Source organism: Zingiber officinale, chromosome 11A, assembly GCF_018446385.1.
Source record: "Zingiber officinale cultivar Zhangliang chromosome 11A, Zo_v1.1, whole genome shotgun sequence".
Taxonomy (NCBI): Eukaryota; Viridiplantae; Streptophyta; class Magnoliopsida; order Zingiberales; family Zingiberaceae; genus Zingiber; species Zingiber officinale.
Genome location: NC_056006.1, coordinates 61,023,272 through 61,034,174, shown reverse-complemented (window position 1 = coordinate 61,034,174; position 10,903 = coordinate 61,023,272). Strand labels below are relative to the sequence as shown.

Here is a 10,903-nt window from a genome sequence, read left to right as displayed (position 1 = left end):
CGATATGGGCAGGGAAGAGTCCCAAAATGTATTTTATGAATATTTGGGGTTGTGAGGCTTACGTTCGATGATAAGTCTCAGATAAACTAGGACCCAAATCAGATAAGTGCTATTTTGTTGGATATCCCAAGAAAACAAAGGGATATTACTTCTATAACCCCACACAAGGCAAGGTGTTTGTTGCCAGAACTGGTGTATTTCTAGAAAGGGAATTTATTTCTAGAAAAACTAGTGGGAGTGAACTTGATCTTGAAGAAATTCAAGATACACAAACTAGCACTGACACCTTGATGGAAATTGAACAGGTACCACAAGAAGTTATAGAACAACAACATGTTCAAGTAGCACATGCTCTACGCAGATCTGATAGGACTCATCATCAACCTGAGAGATATTCATTTCTCTTGTCTGACCACGATGATGTAGTGCTTATTGGTCTTATCAGGAAGCTGTACAGAGCCTAGATTATGAGAAATGGCTAGAGGCCATGAGATCCGAAATGGAATCCATGTACACTAACTAAGTACGGACTTTGGTTGATCTACCTAAATGGATCAAACCCATTGGGTGTAAGTGGGTCTTCAAAGTGAAGACTAACATGGATGGGCATAAGCATACCTATAAAGGTAGATTGGTAGCTAAAGGTTTTAAGCAAATTCATGGTATAGACTATGATGAAACTTTTTCACCAGTTACGATGCTTAAGTCCATTCAGATTTTACTTACTATTATAGCTTACTATGATTATGAGATATGACAGATGGATGTCAAAACCACATTTCTTAACGAAAATCTACTCGAGGATGTGTATATAACATAACCTGAGGGTTTTGTAGATCGAAAGCATGCTGGAATGGTTTGTAAGTTGTAAAGATTCATTTATGGATTAAAGCAAGCTTCTAGAAGTTGGAATCTTTGATTCGATGATGCGATCAAAATGTTTGGTTTCATTAAGAATAAAGATAAACCTTGTGTCTACAAGAAGGTTAGTGGGTAGTATAGTCATCTTTCTCATATTGTATGTAGATGACATACTACTCATTGGAAATAATATCCCTACTTTTCAGTCAATGAAGACTTGACTTGGGAATTATTTTTCAATGAAAGAATTAGGTGAAGCAGCCTATATTTTAGGCCTTCAGATCTATAGAAATAGATCTAAAAGATTGATTGGCCTAATCCAAAGTACATACATTGATAAGGTGCTTAAACGTTTTGCCATGGAGAATTCCAAGAAGGGATTCTTGCCTATGTCACATGGAGTGAGTTTTTCGAAGACTCAATGTCCCTCTTCTAAGGAAGAAAGGGACTGCATGGATCAGATTCCTTATGCATCTACAATAGGATCTATCATGTACGTCATGCTTTGTACTCACCCAGATGTATCGTATGCATTAAGCATGACGAGCAGATACCAGTCATATCCAGGTTAAGGTCACTGGACAATAATCAAGAATATTCTTAAGTACTTGAGAATGACTCGAGATTATTTCTTGATCTTTGGAGGCGATGAAGAGCTTGTTGTAAAGGGTTACACCGATGCTAGCTTCTAAACAGATAAGGATGATTACAGATCGCAGTCAGGGTATGTGTATGAGATGATTCTAAAGGGCTCATTTTGTATCATATATCATTATTAATAAAAGGCAAAGTTGGTTATTATATTTATTTTAGTTCAGTGTCAATTAAATAAGTGTAATAATGCCCTTGGGTAGTAGGTTCTTATCTAGAGTATATCAATTGGTTAAATTGATAGTGAGATATTGTAGAGAACACTACTCTTAACTGTTCCTAGTCGAGCATTAATATACAAGGACAATATTAATGTGTTGAGACTAGCATGTAGGTCAACGGATGACTTGATCTCACAAGTCATGGATATGAGATATCAGGTTGACACATGGGTATATATTAGAGAATATATACTGAATGACTCACCATGAGAATATTTCATGGATCATTATATGAGTGTCATAAACATTCTCATGTGACTATTGGTATGAATAGTCCTTAGACCTGAAGTCGCTATGGTTCCCTACATAAGGAGTTGTGTACTTTAGTATCGACAAACGTCACCTATAACAAGGAGGATGATAAAGTCGATCACTGGGTATGCAATGAATTATGCGGAGAGATGTGAGTGATGTAGATGGGATCTATCGCTTCCATATGACAGAAGTGATATCTGTGGGCCCCTTGATTATTAGGACACAAGAAAGCATGGCCATACGCAAATGAGTCAATATGAGATATTGAGCTTATTTGATTGAGTGTGTCTACTTAGAGATCAAGAAACATAAAGGTTGATAAGAGGATGACATGGTCTATGCCTCATTGATCAACCTAGATATCCAGGATAGAGGGGCAAAGTCATATAAGATAATAGTCACGGACAGGTTAGGTCGGATCTCGACTTTCTCGTCACTTGGGTAGCAATGATACCTTGCTAGATGCCACTCATTGCTTATATATCTAAATGTTGATTTGGGTACATTTCCAATGTTACGAGAACCTATTGGGTCACACACAAAGAACAAGTAGATTTGGAGATGGGTTCATATGATGAATCATTAGATTAAGTTATATCCGAATTGGACTTATTGAGTTAGACTCAATTGGATCTAATTGTTGGATTAAATCCAATTCAAACTATACTCAAGGAGTCAATTCAAATTAATGAAATGTGATTCATTGAATTTGATTTATATGAGATTAATTGAGTAAGACTCGATTGAATTAGACTTGAGTTAGACTCAAGTGAATTAGACTTGAGTTAGACTAAGTGAGAAGACTTGAGTTAGACTAAAGTGAGGCTTAATGGAGAAATTTATTGAATTTTGAATTCAATGAACCATGTAATTTAATTTTCGAAATTTAAAATGAGAGGTTTTCAAATGTGTCCTTAATGGAGAGTGAATGATCATTAAGGCTCATTAATGTTATTAATGCACATTAAGTATTTTCATTGGATGAAAATACTTAAACCATTTTTCCTCACATTTTTGTAACTTCTTCATTGTCTTCTTCCTCTCCTCTCCTCTTGGCCGAAACCTTCTCTAGGTTGCTAGCACAACCTTAGGTGGTTTCATCTCCACTTTGTGAGTTTGTGAGACAAACAAACACTTGTTCATGTGGATACTGTAGAGGCACAAACGTGAGATCGTGCTGTGATCCGAACTATCGGGAGTCCGTGAGCACGCTACAAAGGTATAATATTATCATGTTAGAAAACTTAGTATATGTAGTAATTTCTCTTTCCCTTTGCATGGATCTTCTAGATGAACTAGTGTTTTCCGCTGCGCATTTGCGTATTTAGCGCATCTAGTTCCTTACAGAGGTAAGTACTTTAGAAAAATTATTTTCTACATTTGAAGTATATGAAACTAGATGTGCAGATCAAAAGAAGGAGCCCAAGCACAACATTGTCTTAAAGGCAAAAATGGATGAATCAGATTTCGAGACATCCCTTGACAATGATGAAGCGACGTTTCTAGTAAGGAAATTAAAAAAAAATAATGCTAATAATTTCAATCAAGCGTAGGCTAAGAAAAGGAGAAGAAAAGTAAGATGTTATCAATGAAATGAAGAAAGGCACGTCAAAGACAACTATTGAAAATTAAAGAATAAGGAAAAAAGATAAAAAGCTGACCTAGATAAAGCATAGAAATCTAAAGGTGACGTGGGATGAAACGTAGTCAGAATCAGAGATCGAAGCCCACGCCAGACTTGCGCTGATGGCAAGTCACCAAGAAGAAGAAGAAGACTAAGCAAGCTCATCCAAAATTAGCATCGAGAGCATCGATGAAGAGGGAGTACGTTAGAAGAAAGCAGCACTACAGGAGGAGCTTCAGATAATAAGATCAACAAGGTAAGTTAGGTACGTTTTCTACCTCCTAACTAGTTATTTAAATTTATTGAAATTTTGTCAAAAAAATATCCTGTCAATTAGAAAATGATAATAAAAAATTATTAAAAAAAAATAATGAGTTAAAAAGAACTTTAGTAACATCATGTCAATTAGAAGATTTCGAGAAACTAAAAATTAAAAATTAAAAGTAGAAATACAAAATTTAAAGAATTATGCATGTTCGACTATTTCAAATTTTAAAAGACTAAACTGACACTTTAGATATCATAGGGTCAAATTAGAAAAATATCATAAAAACATATTTCAAGAAATTTTTTTATTAATCTAGTAGGAAGGAATCTATATTGGGTTCCAAAATCATACTTAAATTAAATTTTTATGCATGTTGTACTTTTGAATTGATTTAATATTTGATGTTTGCTTAGAATTATCTAAATAATTTTTTTGTATAGTTTCTGTTCGAAATTAATTAGACATAGATTTTTTTTCGAAAAAGAGGATTTCATTTTTTAACTGTAGAAATTTTTTTTACATTTTTCATTATATTAATTTTTATGAATTTTTTAATAAAAATCATAATATTTAATTTAAAAATATTTTACAATGTTATTTTTTACAAAATTTATTTTTTACAAAATTTATTTTTCTGTCAACATTTATATTCTCTATCTAAAGAAATATTTTCGAATTGTTTAAACAATTATTAAATTTTCTATGAATTATTTATTCAAATGCTAATTTTTAACATTAAAAATTATTGAAGATCAAATTTTTGAAAATTCATTTTTTTTTGTAAAAATACATGCTCCATTATATTTTTTATAAAATTTTTCATGGTTTTTTAAGCTTAGAAACTATTTTTAAGTAATTTTTAAAGAAAATATACCTTTATATAGAGAAGAATTTATTACTGCTTAAATTAATTTAAATTTTTGTAAAAATTTTATCTCTAGTTTATGATATGGTTGTCTAACTGTTATAAAAAATTTGATAATTTTCCCACAATTAAAATATTTTTTAAAATTATTTTTTCCAAAAAGGGTATATAAATTATAAAAATCTAGATTTTCAAAATTTAAAGTTTATGATTTTTCCGGATGATGGTCACTGTATTTTTATCACTTAGACTCTATTTTGAATTTACTTTAAGTTATTTTCACAATATACCCCTATTTTTAATGTGATCAAAAGGGAAGACTTAGAGGTTAAGTCTAGAGAGAGGTTATATCTTTATTTTTACATAATTTTTAATTACAAAATTTATACTTATTACCTTACTATTATTTGTTTTTAGTTTTTCTTAACTTAACTTGGATTGCTCACATCATAAAGGTGGAAATTGTAAGTACAATGTGTTAATTTTGATGTGATCAATCAAATCAAAGTTAAGTCTTGTTGTCTTTTGATGCCTTATGTCTAAGTGTGCAGGAACTTAGGAGCACAGGAAGTCGAGCGAAAGATGCAACTAAAGAGAAGGACGACACGGGAGAGAGTTAGCAGACTCAGTGCGTTTGAGGCACGAGATGCTATGGAAGAGTACGCTAGTGGACGAGAAGCAGGCGCGCAGTGTTTTTGAGGGACGAGAACCTAGAGCGGAAGGTTGCTCAAGAAGATCGGAAAATGGGTTCAGGTGAGCCCTATTCTTGATGGCCAAAATCACCCAAGCAAGACAAGCCGGAACGGAAGATCTAGACGAAAAGTCAACCTGAAGTTGACTATGGTCTAGACGCCCAGAGCTATTCCGGGTGCCCGAACCAATCTAGTCCAACCGGGGCACCTTAGCAAGCCACCCCTGTTCGATGGTGGTCTAGATGCTCGGAGTTGTTCCAAGGGCCCATACTAGAGAAATTTATCTAGATCCAGCTGTTGCGATCTATTGCACCATGGATAAAGTTTTATCCATACCCAGACGCCCGGAGCAAGGCTATAAATACAGTCCTGATCTTAGTAGTCAAAACAACACTTGTAAACAATCTTCTCTTCTGTTCTACTTTGTGATCTAGTACTTTAACTGCTATAAGAGGCCTCTCCGCCAGAAGGAGATTTGATAGTGAGCTTTTAATATCTTGGACTAGAAATCTTCTGATTGCAAACCAAGTAAAAAGATTTATCTCTACTTTCTTTCTTGTTAATTATTTTACTATTAAACAAGTGTGTCTTAATTTAGTTTGAAAAGTCGAGAAAGGTGTTTTGTTTGTTTTATATTGTGCAGGGCAATTCACCCCCTCTTGCCAACCGCCAAGGGACCAACAAGAACTTCATAGACATATCCATATATATACAAAACCATATGAAATCTTATAGCAAATTACTCTAATGAACTTGTTACCATAACTAGCATTCATATTTAACTCTCGATATCCCAATGTCTCCAGCTAGTGAGAAACAATTGCTTGGCTGAACCAAGGAGTATATAACCCGTGCTAGTCTTACAAATTAATGATGTCCAAATGCATTAATTCGACGATTAGGGAAATTCCAATACATTTATAATTACACATGTAGAGATAATCAAATGCTGTGATATAATCACAAATTCTGTCATGCTATGAATTATATTGCAGTCATTTAGTAAATGAATTTAAGAGTATGTAAACATATAATATGAACTCAAATAGTAAATTTATATTTATCAAATAAATAGTAAACCATAAGACGATTGCGTTATGACATCCCTCAAAATCTAATAGAAATTTTATTGGAAGAATAGGTTTTAAATCCCAGTGTGAGCCTAATATGAAATCATATCAGGCCTACGTAGGCCAAATATGGGCGTAATATGATTTCTTATTAGGCTCATGTTGGGATTTAAAGTTGATTTTTCTAATAATATTGTAACACCTCCAAAGAAATCGAAATAAGTAATAGAGAACACCGTTGGACTCATTGCAACCTCAAAATCTATAGGACATAAAATAAGTCTAATTGGACCTGTATAGGTCCACCAATCGATCAAAATGTACTAGTAGACCTAGACAAGTCCGATTAGACTCATTTTATGTCCTATGGATTTTTGAGACTACAAAAAGTTTAATAATGTCCTTCATTGCTTATTTTGGTTTCTTCGAATGTGTTAAAATATTATTAAAAGAATCAATATTAAATCCCAACGTATGTAATGTTGGGATTTAAATTTCAACGATTTAGTAGCTGCTACAACATGTATGCTGGATAAATTTTGAGATGTGATAACTTTTAATTCAGATTGAACTATAGGACACAATATATCAAATTGAAAATCTTTGAACAAACTTTGATTTGATATATTCTGCGTCCCAAAATTTAATCTCAGTAAAAAAATTATGATTTTTTAAAATTTAAATCAACAATAACGTTATTGTTGATTGTCTAAAATCAACACCATTGTATTGTGTTGCTAAATTTCAAAATTTAGCAACATAGTGTGTTGATTTTCTGTGTTATATTACTGAATTTTGAAATCAATAATATTGTAATGTTGATTTTCAAAATCAACACCAATATTGTTAGTTTGTTGTGTTGTTAATTTTTGAAATTCTGTAATACATGATTGATTTTTTATATTATTGTGTGGTATTATTTTTAAAAATCAACAACATAAAAAATTAATAATACAATAATATAGAAAATCAACCTTGTATTACTAATTTCTAAAAATAAAGAATACCATTTTTTTACCGTGTTACTAATTTTTGACAATATTATAGAGTATAAATTCTAAATTATTTTGTATGTTTGATTTTTGGATATCGGTAATACATTAAGTAGTGATTTAGAAATTTTTTTTTGGATGAACAATAAAAAGGAGATAGAGATTTAGAATTTTTTTTGGATGCACATTTGAAAATAAAAAAAAATCATAATTTTTTCGATGAATTTTTTTTTTGTTGTATATAATATGAACGTAAAAGGAAGAAAAAGACTATATTACGTGGGCAATTTTCAAACACGCGTAATAGGGAAAAACGCATATTCACTTGTTTGGTAAATCAACTTACTTTATTTAATTAGTTTAATTGGTAATTGATTGAGAGATTATAAATAATGTCGCAGACTTGTAGTTGAGAGTGCTCTAGAACCGGCATTGTGATTTTCCGTCTCTCTCTTTTTGAGCTCATCGATGGAGCCGTAGATTCCTCCGTTTTCTTGATCGTCAGCGGGAGATCGAGAGGAGGTAGCGGTGACTGCTCTTCTCTTCCTGGAATGGAGGAGAAGGGGCAGATGAGTGAGGTGCTCGAGGCGCTCGAGGTGCTCAAGAAGGCTTCCAAGGACATCGAGGCCAATCCTCATAAGGGCGGGGGCGGAGGCGGGGGCGGCGGTGATTGTGATTCGCCTTCCATGAAAGCTCTTCTGGAGCTTCAGACCGGCTCTGACGATCTCCTCTCTGGTGATCCATGTCTCTCCACGCTCTCCGACCTCCTTTCCCGCTTCAAATCGCTCGCTGCTTCCCTCGAGTCTAGCTCGTGCGAGAAAGGTAAGGGCGGGATTTGGGGATCGATTCTCCGACGGAGATCCGGCAAGAGCGACGAAATGTCGAGGGTGGCCGGATCCATCGGCGCCGAAATCCAGTCGTGGATCGACCGGGTCAACGCGGATCGGCTTGTCTCCGCCCTGCTGTGCGCCAACAAGCGAGACGAGGGGGAGCTGGTGCCGCTGCTTAGCGCCCTGGAGTCGCGCGTCTCCCGGGGCTTCGACCACGGCCTGCAAGATGTGCTCCTCCGCTACGGCGCCTTCGCTGCCGTGGAGTCCGCTCTTGCGGACGCGCTGGTGCCGAAGCTGGTCCGCGAGCGCGCAGCGGCAGCGGCGCTCGCTCTGGTCCACTTCAACAAGGCCGTCTTTGTGGGTCCTGTTCTGATGGGGCCCACAGTGGATGCGATCGTCTCCATGTCCTCTACCTCCGTCGCCGCGCTGCGCGCTCTGAACGGGCTCATCGCTGCCATACGGAGCCCGCTGGTGGACGAGCTACACGCACAAGGGGCAATTTCGCGGCTGGTCGGCCTCCTCGGCAGCGGGGAGGGCAGCGGGGTCAGCGTGGAGGTGCGAATGCTGGCGCTCGACTGCGTGCTGGAGATCGGTTATTTCGGCCGGAAGGAGGCCATCGACGCGATGCTCGCGGAAGGGCTGATCAAGTGGCTGGCGGCGCTCCAAAGGTCGGACCTTGGAGGTACCCTTATCGAGATGGACGGAAGCGAGGGAGGGGTGCCGGCGGGGTGGCTGTGGCACGGACGTGCCGTGGAAGAGGAGCGGCGATTCCTGGAGGCGCGGCCTTTCGCGAGCTGCGTGGCGAGGTGGGCGGTGCAGGTGGAGGTCGGCGAGGGGCTGCGGCAACGAGAGAGGCGAGATATAAAGCGGCAGCTGGTGTGGAGGGTGAAGGAGGCCGCCGCCTCCGAGGCGGAGGCCGCCACCGTGCTTTCGGAGGTGCTGTGGGGGTCTACCATATGGTAACAACACTCTACGTCACGTCGCACTTGCAGTAGTTGTGGACTTTGTGGAAGGATTATGTTTTCATTTGCATAATCTCGGCTTCTTCCCTATCAGATAGCGTAGTGGGAAGAGAGGGACAAGTGCAAAGCCCACAGATAGATTAGTTTAGATTTGATCTGATCCGGCAGGTTTGTGCATATAAGGTAGTTATTGCTTTTTAACCTTTCCTTTTTAATTCGCCGTCTTCCATCTTGATTAGGATCTTTGTTAAAATTTCTCAACCCTTAAATTTTGGGTTTTAGCATAACAGAATGGTATTTACATTCACCATGTGAATCCAGAAAGCTAATAAGAACCAATATGCTTCAAGGAATAATGCATATGAGAGACTAGAAATCCATGTAGCTCAACATGCTCTGGAGTTATCATTCATGTGTTTCTCTCTAAGTTGATGTATATTATCTGATAAGGCTTTTAGGTTGTTCCAACTGATATGCCGTAAGGAGCTTGTCAAACCGGCTCTTTCAAGCTTGTGCTTACAATTGTTGAATTGGCAACTGACAAAAGTGTGATTGAAGGGGAAAATTTGAAAGCTTTCTTTGCCAACAGCTAGACAAAATATTCAACATTGGAACTCCTGGTTTGTAGCTGGATTCAAAATGAAGCATTTCCCTAAACTTGTTTCTGTTGCATTTAATGAAAAACTCATGGACAAGGTAACTTGTTTCATGAATCAAGAAGATTAGTTACAAATGAACGACTGTATCTGTACAAATAAATTCATCCAGTCACTATACTACTTTTGTAGCTTGGTTCTTTTTGTTCTTCTGCTAGACCTTTTTGTGCTGCTTCAGCTATGGTTGCAGGACAATAAAGAAACAGAAAATTTCTAATTTCGCCAATATGGATACTGAGGTGATGTTTCTCTTCCTCGCCTATAAATTTACATGTCAGTGTTTATTTGTACTGGTATACGCATACAAGTATGAATCCAATCGCACTTGCATATGTGCAGTAGTCTATAGACTCTCTACTGCTAATTTGATGTCTATGATTTATACTCCACATTTTTTTATTAGTATGGACTTATCTGCACATATAAATTTAGAGTAAATTGACCATTAGAGCTATTGTAAGGTGACTAGAAGGCAGAGTTAGTGTTAAACGGAGTCCCAAAACTGGGTTTTTTTTCATCTACTCGTGTCATCTTTTCATTGAATGAAACATGCATGAGGCTTATGATGTATCCTCAACTTTTTCGTCTTGGAAAATTGAGAGATATTGCTAATGTTGCATTCAATTTTTGTAAAGGATTCTGATTGAAAGCATATATGCTGAGAAATGGTTCTCAGTTTCAGTCATTTTCTTGATTGCTCAGCTTAATTATTCATACTACAAGCGTATGTAATAGAGACTAGATCTGCTTTTATTGTAAAAGATAAAATGCTTCAACCAGATTCTGAAACAGGAACCGTACCGGGCAGTATATATTGGTCCTGGCAAATCCTGGTAGGAGGGCCATCCTATTTATTTGGTGGCATGCTGTGTACCATTTTTACTACATTCTACCATCCAATTCTAATCTCTTGTTGAAACCTTGATTCTAATCATGAGAGACCAGCATGAGCTAAT

The 10,903-nt window shown here is 36.8% G+C and overlaps 1 protein-coding gene across 3 annotated transcripts; it reads left to right on the top strand.

Annotated features, from left to right (window-relative positions):
* Positions 1–7,855: 7,855 nt before the first annotated feature.
* LOC122032490 lies at positions 7,856–10,390 on the top strand. 3 transcript variants are annotated; one of them, XR_006126106.1, is made up of 3 exons: positions 7,856–9,288; positions 9,386–9,474; positions 9,750–10,390. XR_006126106.1 is itself a non-coding variant. In XM_042591780.1 (2 exons), coding segments are annotated over exons 1-2 (1,239 nt in total). In that variant the 5' UTR covers positions 7,856–8,050; the 3' UTR covers positions 9,387–9,647. The 3 variants fall into 3 exon arrangements, 1 of the variants encoding a protein (XP_042447714.1); XM_042591780.1 differs by lacking the exon at positions 9,750–10,390 and having other exon boundaries at positions 9,386–9,647; XR_006126105.1 differs by having other exon boundaries at positions 7,857–9,474; positions 9,750–10,388.
* The last annotated feature ends 513 nt before the right edge of the window (positions 10,391–10,903 follow it).

Excerpts from the sequence above, each read along its gene's own strand:
- LOC122032490 (XM_042591780.1), top strand. The coding sequence starts at position 8,051 with ATGGAGGAGAAGGGGCAGATGAGTGAGGTGCTCGAGGCGCTCGAGGTG.